At 58.3% G+C, this 16,010-nt stretch overlaps 5 protein-coding genes across 6 annotated transcripts; all 5 read right to left on the bottom strand.

Annotated features, from left to right (window-relative positions):
• Window positions 1-228: 228 nt before the first annotated feature.
• Window positions 229-2,008, bottom strand: ABB37_06925 (hypothetical protein; the record flags this gene model as incomplete). Of its 2 annotated transcripts, none has more annotated exons than XM_015805374.1 (1): window positions 229-2,008. In XM_015805374.1, exon 1 carries the CDS (start codon window positions 1,678-1,680, stop codon window positions 229-231), a length of 1,452 nt encoding a protein of 483 aa, XP_015655987.1. In that variant the 5' UTR covers window positions 1,681-2,008. The 2 variants fall into 2 exon arrangements, with proteins under 2 accessions (XP_015655987.1, XP_015655988.1); XM_015805375.1 differs by having other exon boundaries at window positions 229-1,984.
• A 1,158-nt stretch (window positions 2,009-3,166) lies between these two features.
• Window positions 3,167-8,202, bottom strand: ABB37_06924 (hypothetical protein; the record flags this gene model as incomplete). Its single annotated transcript, XM_015805373.1, has 1 exon — window positions 3,167-8,202. Exon 1 carries the CDS (start codon window positions 7,769-7,771, stop codon window positions 3,167-3,169), a length of 4,605 nt encoding a protein of 1,534 aa, XP_015655986.1. The 5' UTR covers window positions 7,772-8,202.
• Window positions 8,203-8,906: 704 nt separating this feature from the next.
• Window positions 8,907-9,864, bottom strand: ABB37_06923 (putative leucine-rich repeat protein; the record flags this gene model as incomplete). Its single annotated transcript, XM_015805372.1, has 1 exon — window positions 8,907-9,864. The coding sequence occupies exon 1, from the start codon at window positions 9,792-9,794 to the stop codon at window positions 8,907-8,909; it is 888 nt and encodes a 295-aa protein (XP_015655985.1). The 5' UTR covers window positions 9,795-9,864.
• A 1,873-nt stretch (window positions 9,865-11,737) lies between these two features.
• On the bottom strand, window positions 11,738-12,148 carry ABB37_06922 (hypothetical protein; the record flags this gene model as incomplete). Its single annotated transcript, XM_015805371.1, has 1 exon — window positions 11,738-12,148. One exon carries the CDS (start codon window positions 12,146-12,148, stop codon window positions 11,738-11,740), a length of 411 nt encoding a protein of 136 aa, XP_015655984.1.
• Window positions 12,149-12,941: 793 nt separating this feature from the next.
• ABB37_06921 (hypothetical protein) lies at window positions 12,942-15,790 on the bottom strand (the record flags this gene model as incomplete). The annotated part of the gene is made up of 1 exon (XM_015805370.1): window positions 12,942-15,790. The coding sequence occupies exon 1, from the start codon at window positions 15,273-15,275 to the stop codon at window positions 12,942-12,944; it is 2,334 nt and encodes a 777-aa protein (XP_015655983.1). The 5' UTR covers window positions 15,276-15,790.
• Between the last annotated feature and the right edge of the window lie 220 nt (window positions 15,791-16,010).

Raw genomic sequence — 16,010 nt, 5'->3', positions numbered from 1 at the left:
TGGATCTCGTCGCCCCCCTCCCCTCTTGTATTTCTTTACCTTCTTGTTGTGGCGTGGGATGCCTGTTTTTCCTCCCGTTTGTACATCTTCTTCTCCGTTTTTTTGGGTGGTGGTGCGTTCTGCACTGTGTCTCGCTGACGACACAGCGGGTGAACATCAACAGCGGCAGCAACAACAAATTATGTATGTAAGCGCAGCGGCAGTGCACATGCATAGCCTGACGACCTCTCAAAGGCCATCAATAAACGCATGCACCATCGCATGTAGCTGCGCATCAAACCCGATGTTCACGTCAACGCAGAGACGTCTGCTGCGCAGATGGGCCATGACCGTATCGACGAGTCGTCGCGCGGTAATGCTGTGAGGCGTCTTGCTGACTTGAAGAATGGAAGACGCTGCCCCACCTACCGTGGTCGAATGCGTGTTGTTGGCGTGTTCTCCGTCAGCGCCTGCAGGAGTGGATCTGGTCCCCACCGTTGATGGTGCGTGCGCGACGCGGTAGCACATCATCCATTCCTGTAGGAGGAAGGCGGCGACGAAGCTGACGGAGCGCGACTTGCCGGCGTGGCAGTGCACGACCACACACGGCAGCGCCGTCACAGCAGCAGCAGCAGCAGCGGCTACACGACCTCCTTGTACATCTTCTCCATTGACTGGCGTGGTGCCGACATTGCTCTCCTCGCTCCTCTCTGCCCCCAGCCACTTCGAGTAGTTGGAATGGGCCGACAGGGACAGGGCAGCGTGCAGCAGCAGCGTTGTCATGGCGAAGTACTGTTGAATCGGCTCTGACGGGGCGTCGAAGATGGGCAGCACCAGGCGCCAATAACAGTACACATCGCGCCACGTTGCCGGCACGCTTTCCATGCAGGCGGCGTAGTCCCCCAGCAGAACCTCCCGCACCGCGCCAACGCACACGTCCCACTCTCCCGGAGAGAATTCTGGCGGAATCGCTCCTCTGCACATGGAAGGTGGCCCATCAGGGCAGAGCCACTGCATGAGGGTGTTTTGTGGAGAGGAGGTGGCGGAGGAGGGAGAACAGGAGTCGCTGCCAAGAGCAGCGCACACGCGTTTGTAGAGGTCGGTCAGGCCTAGGTGTGTCACCTCGACATCGTGCACAGACACAGACGCCTCCCCAGTGGTGGCCGCCGGGCGGGATATCGACGGCGCAGCTTTCGTCATCGTCGTCAGACGCCGCCCAGCCGCAGAGAGGCCATTGGGCGTTCGCCGCGACCCACACTTGCGAGGTCGTGCGACGTGCAGCTCCAGCTGCGGCCCCGACACACCGGATAAGGGACACGCACGCACCAGGAGTGCCATCTGCTGTGGAGCAGCGAGGCGTGCCGGCGACTCCCTCTTCACTTCTTCGCTGCAAGACGTGGCCTGTTGGAGCCGCTGAATTAAGGCGGCCACGTCTCCGCCCACGTCCTGCCAGGAGCCCAAGTACACGGCCGGCACCATCTCGCAAGGGCGAAAGCTGCGCGGCAGTGACGCCCGAAGAGGGGGTGGAAAGTTTGAGGAGAGGGAGTCGCCACGGCCGTCCGACGGCGACACCGACTCGGTGACGGTCGAGACCGCGTGCTGCTGCCTTTCGGTCCACGTGTGTAGAAACGCTCTGAGAGACGCTACGAGGTCGTCCTCTGCGTTGACGTCGCCGGGGCCATGGAACGTGTGGGAGTCCATTGAAAAAGTCACTTTCGGAGAGCCGCCGTAGTAACGCACGAAGTTCAACTCAGCGCGTAAATTCTGAGACGTGTGACTTTAATTAACTATCGGTCCTATTTTTTTTTTCGTTTTTGTTAGAGTTGCGTGATCGCGTGCGGTTCGGTGCGGAGGCGGGGAGATGCGTCTTCTGCATTTATTGCTCGTGTGACATGTTTCGCTTCTGCCGTTTGCTGCTCTTCGCGATGATGCAGGCCGACTTGCCGAGGAGGTGAATGTATGTATATATATATGTATGACGCGCTGCGTAGCTCGATAAAGTACTGCATCGAACGTGAGAAGGAAGGCTGAGGAGCAAAAGAGTCTTGTTTTCCATAAATGAATAAATAGAGGTTGCCTTGTTCGCAGCACGTACGCGTTTTGCGGTTCGATGGAAAGACCGGCGTTCTCTTTCACGTTACGACGAGTGGGCTATGTTCTATGACAACGAAGTCGTCCTCTACCAGGCGACCCGATTCGTTGTCCACAACAACAAAGAAACTCCAAAAGTGATTCTTCATTCTAAAAAAAAAAACATATTTCCACTTACACTATCACCACCAATTCTGGTGCTCTCTCTTTTCTTTTTATCTAGCTATGCACAGCTTTGCAGGTCCATACGGACTAAAGATACGTGGACACTCGACCACGTATGAGCGGCATCTCACTGAAATAAAGAACACTCGAAGGGGAAGGAAAACAGAAACACTCACACACCAGTACTAATAGAAACGTACATCATTTAATAATAGAAGGTCTTTTTTTTTTGAGAAAGAGCTATAGAGGAAGGGGACACTCCACAACGAACGGTCGAAGAAGCCTACGAAACGACCCCCTCAATGCCATGGGCACTTTGTGGTCTGCCAGCGACTCTGTCCCGTCCTGGTCGCTCCGTGCCGCTGCTTGATAAGTCTTTCACGAACCCACAATACAGGAGAAAGGCTGCAGAGGAAGAAACACACACACATACATGCACACAGATTCGCTAGGTGGATTTGCACGAGCATACCTGTCTGAGGTGGAGGAAGGAAACAAAAGATAGACGAAGAAGTAAAAGATAAAATGAGAAACACGGAAGTGAGAGAGAGAGGGAGAGAGGAGATGCACGCAGTGTTGCGTTGCACACATGCTGAGCTGTACATGAGATGGACAAGGATCTACACAGAGAGAACACGCAAGTTACGGAGGAAGAGTACGGAAAAATATCATTTTGGTGTTTGTCTCTGCTGGCGGTCAAGAGAAAAAGAAAAAAGAAAACAACGATCAATACAAGATGTACATAACAAAAAGAAACAAGGAAAGGATCATAGTCGTGGCAGCACACGAACTTCGCATCGGGGACGCACATTGCTCGTTTCACCTCTCGTTCAAAATTCTACATATATATAAAAGGTAAAGAAAAGTAACAAAGAAAGGAGTTGCCACACACGCATATATATAAATACCTTTGCTCGTTTCACTTTGCGGTTTAGTAATGTTGAGCTGCTTGGTGCTGTGCGTAGCGAGAGCTGTCGCCTTCGCCACATCGATGCGCCGCCACCACCGCGCTGTCCGCGGCACGCCTCCTCTCTTTCGCCGACGCACGAATGCGCTTCGCCTGCGCTGCTTCAGCCGCGTCGGCTTCTGCAAGCGCGGCGGGCGTTCGCTCCACCGACGCCTCGCTCCCGCCCACCGGCGACCCGGCGCGCCGGCTGATGAGCGGGGCGCCCTGCAGCGTGTCGTTGTAGTTCTCCAGCGGGACATCCCGTCTCGCCGCGCCGCAACTCGGTGCGCTGCTGTGCACCATCATCCTCTCCGACTCCAGGTCGCAGTAGCGGTACGCAAACTCTGACATGGGCTGCCCCGACTGCACGTCGTGACAGGTGAGCAGGCGGGGGCTGTAGGCGGCGCTGCCACCGCCTTGGCGGGCGCTTTGCTCCGCCTGCAGGCAGCGCAAGTCGCGCTGACGCTGCCGCTGCCGACTCTCCCACTCCTGCGTGAAGCAGTACCCGCCGCGGTAGGCGGTGACGCGGGGGGTGTACGTGCCGGGCTGATCGCGACCGCGTCGGCCCGTGCTACCGTGACTGCGGCGGCCGCTGCTGCTGCCGCTGCAGTCGAGAAGCGCCGCGGTGACTGCGGCGGACCTGGTTGTGGGAAAGCGGGCGGAAGAGGTTGAGGGGCGCTGTGGCTGAGACCTGCTGCCGGCCTTTCCAATCGTGCCAGAGGATCGCGTCGTCGTAGCGGGCTTCAGGTACGGCAGAGGGGCGTGCGGGTGCGGCCGCGTTGCTGCCGGTGGGGGTGTTGGTGTCGTAGCGGCAAAGGAAGCGGGGACTCGCGGCGGTGTTGTCATGACAAGCGGCGGCGGCAGGCGCTGGCACGGCGGCACCGATCGAGTAAGGCGCGGAGGCGCCGAGTAACCGAGGCTGGGGCGTGTCACAAGCGGCCAGACAATCCGGCCTGCGTTGCCGCTTCCGTCGCTCCCGGTGCGGCCTCCAGCAGCGGCCGCAGCATCACTTGTCTCCCCCCTCCGCTCACCGCTTCCACTGCGGTGCGTGTTTGCTTGGTGAGCCAGCCGGCTGGGGTGGCACCGCGGACACAGCCCCAGCGCGCACATCCACCGGTCGGTGCTCATGTAATGCGGATTGTCCGGCGTTGCCGCTGCGACGTTGCTTTTGGCCACCGCGTCCGCCCGTGTGAGGGAGTCCAGGTAGTCGTGGAGGAGGTACGCCGAGGTTTGACAGGAGACATCGTAGCAGCTGATCATCTCGTACACCTCATCCCCATCGTCTGCCTCTTTGCCCTGTACATCGCCTCCACGTGCATCGTTCTCATCCGCAGACGCGTCGGCCTCCTTCGGCGAAAACTCAGAGGCGCGTATCGGCAGCACGTCCACGGCGGTGACCCGCGTGGCGCGACGAAGACGGCCGGTGCGGCTCGACGCGTCACCTGAAATAGAGCTTCGATGCTGCTGGCTGCCGCATACCTCTGCAGACGTCTCCGCGTTTTCGTCCTCCGCCTCTGAGGCCCCATGCCGCGACTCACGGCGGTGGTGGTCTTCCACGTCCGCTGCGTCGTCTTGATCTTCGTCGTCGGTTTCACCCGCGTAAAAGCCGCGAATGCGCCGGGCCACCTCGACGCTGCCGTGCGACAGCAGACTGCGCTGACGTGCCGCATTGCTGCCGGCACCGTTGGGTGCCGCCACCGGCGAAACGTCGTCGTCGACAGCGCCGCACCGTGGCAGCTCCGTGGGAAGGTCGTCGCCGAGGGCACGCTTGTACCGCTCCTGCAGCTCATACTTGCATCCCAAGGGCGACGTGGCGGTTCTCTCTGATATCCCTGGCACCGTCGCAGCGGCCGAGGAGTCATCAGAGAGGGAGGACTGATCGGAGATGCAGACACGCAGCTGCGGCGTGTCGCGGTTCTCGCCATCCTCGTCCATCGATTCACGTGGGGAGGGGAGCGCGGCAGAGGGCAGGCGGTGGACCAGCGGCGCGACAGGGGAGTAAACAGAGGAGCGCTCCGACGCATGCAGGCTCGCACGGCGCGGCGGGGGTCGCCGGCCGCCCGCACCTTCCGCGTCGCTGCCCAGCTCGTCGTCGTTGGCATCAAAGTCTGTCACCCGCAGTGGCTGGCTGAGCGCGGTGGCCTTTAGCGGCGCCACCGGCGGGCTCTCTCCTTCTTCCAGCGCTCCGTGCCGACTACAACTTCGACTGCGCTTGTCCGCTGTGGGGGCCACCTCTTCCGTGCTACTCAGACCTTCCCGGGCCGCGGCGGACATTGTCCGCGCAGGACACTTTTCGACCTGCGTGGGATGGGCCTCGAGCTCGTCCCCACAAAAGGGCCGCCCATGAAAGCTGCACCGCGGTGGTGCGCTGGCGGGCTTCGTGGCCAACTTCTGCGGTATGATCGTCTTCAAAGTGGCTGGGGCCGCGTCGGCGTCGGTAAACAACGGCACCGCAGACGCCGTTGCGTGCTGACTGGCACGACGCTGCGCCTCGCTGGTCGCCATCACATGCATGGGCTGCGCCTGCAGGACGGCGTCGTGCTGCTGGACGTGCTCTACCACCGTCGTGTGCACGCTGTGGCTTCGGTGAGCGGCGTCGGCCGAACCGAACCGAGCCGGGGCTGCGGCCATCGTCTGCGGGCCCGCCGTCCTCAACTCCGCCGGCTTCTCCTCGCCCGCCGCGAACCACGGTTGCCCGTCCGCTGCGGCGTGCCGGCTAGCGCGGCGGTGGTGGGCGTCCACCTGCGTGCGCTGAGGGGCGGAGGCCACGGTGCGCTTCGCCGCTGGCATTGGCCGCTGCAGCTCTTCGTGTACCGCGTTCACGCTGCGACGCTGCTGCTGTTGCTGCTGCGTGTGAGCGGCCGGCGGAGAGGAGCGTGTGTGCGCCGTGTGGCCGTCCTCCGCTTCGAGTACACGCGGATTTACAGAGTCCATCGTGGCCAGCTGCGCTTCTTTCGCGGTGAACAGCGGCGCCTGTTGACTGGTAGCGTGCCGGCTGAGGCGACGGCTCGACTCTTCGGTGCGCAGCGGCATGGCGTGGGGCAGAAGCTGCGCGGCCGACACGGGGCAGGGGTCGACGGCGGGCTGCTCCAGTTGGGCGTGAAGACTGCCCAGACGTGACCGACGACGCCGCGCCGCGGCATCGCTGTCCTCCTCCAGCACCCGCGTGCTGCGCCGACGAACATCAGCGACGTGCGGCTGCTCCTCTTCTTCGTACAATTCGCCCCCACTACCGCCGCCGTGGATGCTGCGCCGCTGGTTGCGCTCTGCGGACATCTCCCGTTCGCCTGCCGCGCGTACCTCGATGGCGGCGGGGCTGAGGGAGGCTTGGGTGGCGACTTCACGCCGTGGGTGCAGCGACAAACCATGTGCGTTGTTGTTTCTGCTGCTGCTGGAGTTTGCGTGGGTGTTGACGAGGTGTAAGCTGCGGCGGTGACGCACGGCCACTCTCACCGGTGTCTCGTCCGCCCCCTCGTGGACGTTGCGGGGTGCGCTGTCGTGCTCGGCCGACGCCGCCGTCGCCGCCACAGGTGCGACGTCAGGTGCATCGAAGGTTGGCTTCACGGACGCCCGGTGTGCGATCTCCGGCTTCGTATGAAAGTTGCCCTTCTCAGTGTCGGCGTCGTTCGCCAGGTGACGGCTTGCGCGGTGGCGCATGTCGACCGCGATCGGCTTTTCGCTCTCCTCTTCATGCAGAGCGGGGACGCCGCCGTCGATGCTGCGGTGCTCGTGTGCGATGAGAGGCTTGAACAACTCCGTGGACACCTCCTGCCACGCCTCTGTGTCACCGTCGTCTTCCTCATTATCGCTCTTGTGCGCCGCTGTCGGCCCCCGCACGTTCATCGGCGGCGACTCCACCGGGTACTCGTTGGTAGCAGCCGGCTCTTCCTCCTCTTCATCCCCGTCCTCGCCTTCTGAGACAGTGGAGGGGAAGGACAAGAGGTGAGCGTCTGCCGTAGGCTTCGCTGTCGTCGGGGGCGTACGCACCAGCGGTGGCTTTCCGGGAGTCCCCTGGGGGGTGCGGCGGTGGTGGTGCGCGCGGAGGGGGCTCGGCAAGGCGTCCACCCCTGCCGCGGCGAGGCGCGCCTTCGCCATCGCCGTCTTCGGACTCACGTCCGCGGATGCTGCCCGCTGCTCCGCGAGCAGCGAGTCGGTCGCCGGCGACGACCGTCGAGACAGACGCTGCCGCGGGGAGCTGCGCGGCACCGTTGCCACCACCTCGTCGGAGTCCCCTTCCTCCGCCGGGATGAGAGGGAGGGCAGAGCGCACGGCGCCCACCGCGTCAGGACTGTCGACAGATTGGAAACGCTGGCGCCCCTCTCCGGGTGACCGGGAGGGATCTGAGGAGGAGTGACGGGAGTTGGTGGTGGAGTGCATCTGCTGCTGCTGCTGCTCCTCCAGAAGCTTCTGTCGCCGTGTCAGCGAAGCGCTGTGCTCCCGCAGCTTCGGCGTACTCTGCCGTTGCTGCCGACGGCTGCTGTGTTGTGAGCCGTTGTCGGCGACGGTGTCAGCGGCCTCGTCGAGCGAGGCTCTCCTGGCGAAGTCGCCCTCGGCTGCTCGTGGCCGCGCCGCTTCGACGGGGTACGACATCGGTTTTACGCGTACTGCTGCGTCGAGTATCACCTTCGCGGCTTGTGTGTGTCTCTGTCTGTGTCTGTGCGTGTGTGTGCGTGTGTGCGGTACTGTTTAGCAGGCGCACACACATGGGAATTTCACGGGAGTAAAAATACCAAAAAAGACTTCGCTGGCGATTTACAGGCGTGTGAATCAGGATACGGAGGCGAAGCGCACCTGAGAACGATTCATTCAAACAAGGTGAAGGGAACAGCGTAGGCGCAGGACACGCCTTTTCAGAGCGAATACGCGTGCTGAGGGAGGAAAATCCAAGAAGCACAGAGGCCAACAAGGAAGGTCGCTCCGCAACGAGATCAGTCAAAGGAAGGAGGAGAGGCGTGTTCACGTACAAGCGAGTGCCTCTTCTTCTTGGGGAAGTCCGCTAGTTGACTGCACGGCAAACGACTGTTGATATGGTGGTGATGATTGTGGTTGTCGACGATAAAAGACAAAAAAAAATGAAAGTAGAGTGAAAGAGTGAAGGGCCAAAAGGTGAGGGTGAATCGTGGCGAAGGAGGCCGTCAGCAGAGGTAAGAAGCAAAAGAGGGACTCGCAAAATGCGTGCGCGGCTAGTAAGCTCGGCCGGCGCGAGAAAACGGTCGTCGTTCAGACTGCATTGGGCTGAGGTAGCCCTTCTTTCTCTCTCTCTCTCCCTCCCTCTCTCCCCGCCCTCCCTTCCTCACGCATAACGCAAGAAAAGGCCCTCTCATGACGAACTGCAGTCTTCTCACACGCGAAGGTAAGCGGTGCTCGATGCATTGCGAACAGCAACAGAAAAGATGGTGCTACTTTACGACTCCATGCAATATACGTATGCGTACAAAAAGGACATCCCCAAGGAGCGCATGAGTGGTGACGTGATGCTGCACATTGTGAAGGAGTTCATCTGTGCGGGCGTGCGTGCGAGGTCAACCCGCACACGTGCGGGGACTAAATTCGGAGAAGTAAAACACGGAAGGGGATAATAGAGAGGAAAAAGAGGAAGTAAACAAACAGACGAACAACAAATAACATAGTAAAATAGATTTCACTAGATAACATTTTCTTTTTTTGATAAATAAGATAGAGGAAGAAGGGAGGTCTAAACCTTCACCCCCGCGTTGTTTGCTTTTTACTCTTCCCACGGACCAAGCGGGGCTTCCAAGATCTCGGACAAGGCACGACCATACGCCGTCACCTCAGCAGCCGACACGTACGTGGAGTGCTGCGGCTGTCGCGGTGACGACCGCGAAGGCATTGCAAAAGGATCCGCCGCTGTGTTCGGCGTGCTCGATCGTGAGCTCGACAGCGACGAGGAGCGAGACGTGTGAGTCGCCGACGCGGGGGGTTGAGCGTGTCGATCGTCTCGCTGCCCTGCAACATCAGCTGCCGTTCCCCCGGCGAGCGCGGACGCTGCCGTGTCGGAAGCGCACAAACCTGGAGGTGTGCACCCGTCGTTGGGCGCGGGTACCGACGTGGTGAGCTGCCCTGCGCATGACTCCACCGTCGCGCCTTCCAAAGCTGCTTCCGGAAGAGCTGCGACGGCGCTCGCTGCGGGCGGCGGGGGAGGGGAATCCAGCCCAGCAGACGTCGGCGTGTCTGAAGCCGGGTCACCGTTGGCACTTGGTGCTTGACGTACGCACTGCAGCTTCGCGATGGTGGCCCGCAGCTCCGCGTTTTCCGCCTCCTGGGCTGCGAGACGCCGCTGGTAGGCTTCGTTGCTGCGTGTCAACGTGTCCACGTCGTGGTGCAGTGTCGCACACTCCTCCAGTTTCGCTCGATAGCGATCCAAAGGGACCGCGACGCCACTGCTGCTGCTGCTGTTCACGTTCACGAGCGTGTATGACCGTGGCGGGGGTGCTGGCGCACCGTTGGACTGACTGGTTGATGGGGTTGGTGTGGATGTGGATGTGGTGGTACTGCGGGGAAGCAAAGCGGCGAGCGATGCGAGCGTCGGATCACGTGTGGCGGGTGCGCTGTCCTGATGGGACTCCCTTACCTTTTCAAGCTGAACAGACATCTTAGCGAATCATGAGCAACTCCCAAAGAGCTCAAGAAAGATACACACATACATATGTTGATGAACGTCTACGCGGAATGAAAGAAAGACACCGTAAGAGAGAGCGGAGAAAGGAGAGAGAGAGAGAGAGAGGTGAAATGGAAATCAAGAGAAGACGACAGTCAAGTCGGAGAAAGCAATGTTGGCGCGCACCCCATCGTGAAGAAGTGCACCGTTGCAACAGAAAGCACCGGCAACATATTTATCCGCCTAGTGCATGTCACGTGTTCCGCGATCTAAGGAGGAGCGCCTTGCGTTGAGTCCCTGCTGAGGATGTAGAACTGCCAAAACAAAAAAAAAACGGAGTGAAATGCATAACAGTCCCAACTCCGCTCCACTAAAGCACGCTGGCTGACAAGTGAGGGGTAGAAATGACTTGTTCGTATTAGCATCTCAAAACAGGTATGTCTTTCTTCTTTCCTCTTTCATTGTGTCCGCAACTCGTGGCCAGCGCTTGGCGCGTACGTGCGTCCTCGTGTTTTATTACTATTATTATTCTTTGTTTCTTCGCGGTATTCCGCCAAAAAACGCGAGATCTTCATCCCCGGCACGTATGGAAGATAGTAACAACAACAACAGTAATAATAATAATCAAAGAAGAGGCCGACGCCCCCATCGGACATGGTCACACACACACACACACACCGACACATCTACTCAAAAACGCTAGATACTTGAAGAAGACAGTGTATATATATAGCGAAGGCCAACCAAAGGCACATGAAGAAACAACACCGAGAGAGAAAAAGGAAATAGAAAAAGTAGAGGCTACGAAAAACGATGCACCGCACATTGAGAGAAAGAAGGAAACAAACAAACAAAGAAGACAGCGTTGACGGCATAGTTCGCCGAAGGTGAACGTGTACTCTCTGTTAAGAAGCAACTCAAAAGCTGACGCTGCCGCTTCATTTTTTTAAAAGCTTGTGCTTCTATCTTGTTAAAAAGCAACGCACGTGGTAATAATAACAGTAGAAGAACGATGGTTTCATCTTTGCCTCAAGGTGAGTTGGCGCATCTTCGACCGCAGTGATGACACACAGTGCTCCCCTCTCTCTCTCTCCCTCTCTTTTGTGAAAGGGAGAGCGAGGGAGGAGGAATACATCGCTTGTCAAGCGGGGAAACAAAAGAAGTCCTCTCTTTTTCTTTCTTTTCTATTTCTCTTTGTCAACAACAACAATAAAAATGGATGCACGATGTCGAAGGAAAATAATAATAATAAAATGGTGGTAGTAACGACACGAAGGAAGATGCGTCAGCCAGGCAGAAACCTCGTCGGTGCGGTGACGCGTGCGTGTGTGACGCTGCACACACACAGAGAGTTGGGTCGCAACGACCTCAACAATGAGCGAGATTGCAGAGAGGGCATGAAAAAACAAGACAACAGCGCAAACGAATGGCACAGTCGGGAGGGGGCCGATGGAGCAGTGCCAAAAAGCACGGCCGGTGACCCCCCGCACACCACGCATTTTATGCTTGCTCTCTCTCTCTATATAAAGAGAAAAGCGCACATTCTCGACAAGTCCCAAACCCCTACGCACACGCACACGCACACGCCAGCACATCGAGTCGCTTCACCTACCAACACTCGATGTACCACACTTCGGAGGAAAAGGAAGAAGGCTCACGCCGTTCGAGTGTCTCACATCGAACGAAGACTTCACGGCGACGACAGCGAGAGACTTGACGGACAACAGCAACAACAGCAACAACAGCAGAGTTTTTCGTTTTTAAGTTCATTTTCATCTTTGTAAAGAGGCGACAACTATGAAGAGTAAAGTAAAAGAAGAGGAAGTAAAGAAAAGGAAGTAAGGGAAAGAAGAAACGTTATTGTTCTGAATAACCCGCGCAGTCAAGAATAAAAACAATGAAAGACAAAGAAACACATATAAAACAAAGGACAACCTTTATATCGTTTTTTTTCTCCTTCTCCCTCGTGCTTTCTCTCGTTGCACATCCACACACGGAAGAGGAGACGCCTTCCATTCCACCTCACTTCTCGTTGCGTGAGGTGCGCTTCCTCTCCTGCGTTCCGTTTGTCCGGCGACGTTGTTGCCGCGGTTTAGGCTGAGGAGAGAGCAACAGATAGATAGAAAGAGAGAGAGAGGGAGCACATTTAGCATGGGAGACGCGAAGAAGGAACGCAGCACGCTGCGAGGGCAGACGTGAATGAATCTACGACTTTGAAAAGGGAAAAGAACAGGGAAAGAAAATAGATAAAAAGAAAGTAAACGTAAAAGGAAGAAGAAAAAATGATCAACAGCGACTCGTAAGAATCTCGAGAGGTGTGTAGCGCGCACACACACAGACACACACATGAACACCACGTAAAGACCTTTTTCAGCAACTAATTTTGGTCTCTACTAAACACAAGACATTTCCTCCACGCGCGAAATAATAATAAAAAGAAAACCTGTAGCGAAACCAACAGAGGAAAGGAGTAAGAACGAAAAAGAAAAAGAAAAAAGCCAGAACAGCAGCAGAGGCACCAAAGCACGGGATTGACTCCACAACAGCAGAGGGCGTTCATCGTCAACCTCTTCTAGCGATGCTTTCTTCTTCTCATTCGACAGTCGGAGTGATGTGCCTTCCATTTTGGAAAGTTTCGGAGTTCATATCTTTTATTTTTTCCGAGGGCCAAGCTTTCCCATCATCTCTTCCACCACAGCGTACGCGCACGTTCAGTTGCTCCCTTTGCCGTGTCCGCGCTGAACTTAACAGAAAAAACCAAAAAAATATGAATATTTTAGAAAGCAACATCAACGAAAAGCGAAGGTGAAAAGAAACGATGTAGCGAACAACGGCGAGCACACACACACACACACACACCAAGGAACACAGGAAAAACATCAGACGAACTCGATGATTCATCGACGATAAAAGATTCAATGATATAATTACTGTTGCCAGGGCCGCGAGAGCCGCCGTGACTGAACAGCTTCCTTTGCTCGTTTGACGTTGGGAAGGGGAATACAAAGATAGAGAGTGAGCGACGGGGGCAGAGGTGCCGGTGGGAGATGAGCGTGGACCCCCCCTCCCCTCCCCCTCCTCCTCCTCCGCCAACGTAGCCGACCACCGTCGCCTCTTTCCTTCCGTTGCTGTAGCTCCGACTTAGAACCAGGCCACATTCGCCGCGCGGTTCGAGTTGGGGCCGTTGCTGCGGCGCGCGCTGCTCGGCGTCGACGGCGGCGGCGCATCCTCGCCGTGCTTCTCCTTCATCATGTCGTTGAACACGTTGAGCGGGGTGCGGAGGTGACCGTCCTTGACGGCCGGCAGCTGCTTCAGGTCCGCGTTGCGGGCACGGAACTGCACGTAGGCGGCGGGCTGCCACGCGCGACGCTGCTTCATCAGCTGGTCGCGCACCGGGTGCATCACCTCGTCCGGTACTACGGGGCTCAGCGGGTCCTCCTCCTCGCCAGGGCCGCGCAGGTTCTCCTCAGCGAGGATGTCTGCCGCGGAGTTGCCGTTGTTGCTGCTGCTGCCGGCCGCGCCTGGCGCGGTGGAGCGCGGCGTCGCGCCGCTGCGGGGTGTGCGGTTCGACCCCCGCGGCGACGGCTGCTGCTTCTCCGCCTGCTGCTGCTGCTGCTGCTGCTGGCGTTTCTTCTCCTCGAGCTGCTGCAGTCCTTCGGCGCGGCTCAGCAGGTTCGGCAGTACCTTCTCAGCAATGAAGTTGTCCGGGATGGCGCTGCTGAGGGCGATGGCGTCCTCGTTCAGCTCCATGTGGGCGAAGCTGGCGGGGTAGGGGTTGCGCGGGTTGCCAGCGCTGACGCCCCAGTTCGAGCCGAGCACAAAATACCGCGGGGGGCAGGAGGTGAAAGGACGGAAGGCCTTCAGCGGCACCTCGACCTTGCTGTTCATCTTCGCGTACAGGCGCTGCGGGGCCATGATGCAGTAGTAGTTCTCCTCCGGGCCGTCCTGGGCATCGAAGAAGTACTCGGCGACGACGCCATCGCATTCGAAGCCGTGGTACTGGTTCTCGTAGGTGATGGCGGAGCGCACGACGGCCGCGAAGCGGTAGCGCTCCTCCTGCGCGTTGAGGAATGCCCCACGCGGGCGGCGCTCATCGGCGGAGTTCGTCACCATCAGCAGCACCTTCTCATTTGTCGCGTCGTACACCATGAGGTCGATCGTACCCGTTTTAATGGCGTTGGCGTCGTTGTTCTCGCGGTAGCGGTAGGTGGCGGGGGAGAGAACGACGATGTGCGGCAGGCCGCGGCGGTCGGCGACTTTGCTGACAAAGGCGCCGCGGTTCGCTGAGAGGGAGGGGACGTAGTTGGACTTCTGCGGCGTCCAGAACTTCTTGTAGTCCTCGAGGGGCGTCGCCTTCTGGCCTACGATCTTGTTCGGTCCGGTCTGCGGCGTGTCAGCCGTGAGGCATGAGAGGAACCAGTAGCGGAACGTCTCCTTGTCCTTCATCGGCTTGATCTTCTCCATCACCGCCCTGGCGTCGCTGTTTGTGTGCTTCATCATGGCATCCCAGTCATCCATCGAGATAATGTTCAGGTAGTTCTTGTACGCCGCGTCGACGATCTTGGGCAGCGAGTACTGGGCGCAGCGCGCCGACGCCACGTATTCGTTGTCGGCGGGCAGGCTGTTCAGGCTCGCGTCGACGCCGCCCTCGTTCGGCGTGCCCATCTCCTTATCCTTCCGGCCGCACAGCGAGACGAGGCGGTCGATGCCGAACTGGGCGTAGATGTCGTTGCGCACCTCGATGAAGCTCTCCAGCCGCTTCACCGTCTCGCAGTCCTCGAGGGCCTGCCGCAGGCGGGCGACGTTCTCGCGCATCTGCTCGTACTCAACACGTTTATTCTGCAGCACCTGCTGGCTGAACATCTTGTTGTGCGTGTCGACCTCGAAGGGCTGCTCCGACTGCGTAAAGTAGGTCTTGCCGCCCATCTTCTTCAGCATCGTCGGCACCTCGCCATCGCTGCTGTCGCTCGTGTACTGACCCTCCTCGAGGGAGGCGTACTGCCGGTAGAGGGCGACGGTGGCCGCACTCTCGAGCAGCAGGGCCTGCGAGGGCAGGTAGGTCATGAACATCTGATGGCGCAGCAGCACCGCGTTGTCGCGCTCCCACGCAGCCAGCTCGCCGTGCGCCTCCTTCAGCTGCTTCTGCTCGTCGCTCTGGAGAATGGCGGCCTGCAGGAGCTGCTGCTTCTGTGAGAAGAACTGCGCACGCGACTTGGCGTCCTGCACGTTCTGCTTGATGTCCTCGCCAGGCTCCAGGAAGGGCGCCAATTTCTTCTGCACCTCCGCATCCTTGAAGGCCTCCCGCAGCTGGGCGTGGATGGCGACGCGTGTGGTGAGCTGGTCGGAGCGGGAGGACTGCAGGAGCTGCTCGACGCGGCCCGTCATCACGTTCGCGGAGAGGATGCTCGGGTCACCGGCGTAGTAGTTCATGTCGGTCGCCATGACGGTGGCCAACGTCTGGACAGATGCGCTCATTTTCTGCTTACGGCTGCTTGCCTCAAAAAAGAAAAACACCTAAATAACAACAAGAGTAGAGAGTACACACACCTGCTGCGTGCGTTACCTTCGACGATCTACTGTGTGGGAGAGAGAGACGGAGGGGAGAACGAAAGCACGATAGTCACAATGAGATAGAAAAGAACAAAGAAGAGGGGAGGCGACTTGACGTCCAACAGAGGCTATAGAATATGTGTCTTCGTTTTGACCGTTGCGAGAGAGGAACGCCGTCGATTCCTGTGAACAAGACGACACCAGGAAAGATCAGCGCTCGCACACACACACACACACAACGACGTGTAAGTGAAACAGAAGAAAAGGAAAAAGAAGGCGTACAGTGTGCTTTGAAGGGAGGCCGGACTGTCGAGGTCAAGAAGGATTGGAATGACAGGACTATAGAAAGTTTGGTGGAAGCGCGTCAGAACCTCCAACAAAGGAAAAAACAAGAGAAACTGCTGCTGTAAAAAAAGAAAAGAAAATCGATGGGGAATTCTTGTTGGAAGGGCAACGGAAACGGGGAAGGAGGAGTAAGGTGAATAAGAAGCCGCAACGCATTCGGTGGAGGAAAAGACAGGAGAAGATGGAGGAGAAGAGTGGGGAGGAAAGGGGAGGGGGGAGGGGGTGAACGGCGCGCGCGCTGCACTTCCGCGAGGTGCTGTACCGAAGCGAGTTGTTGCAGCGCAGTGGGTGACGGGGGCCTTTCTGCGGACGTCA

This window comes from Leptomonas pyrrhocoris (genome assembly GCF_001293395.1).
Source record: "Leptomonas pyrrhocoris isolate H10 chromosome Unknown, whole genome shotgun sequence".
NCBI lineage: Eukaryota > Euglenozoa > Kinetoplastea > Trypanosomatida > Trypanosomatidae > Leptomonas > Leptomonas pyrrhocoris.
Note: the sequence above shows the minus strand (reverse complement) of the source record. Positions and strands in the feature narration are given on the sequence as shown.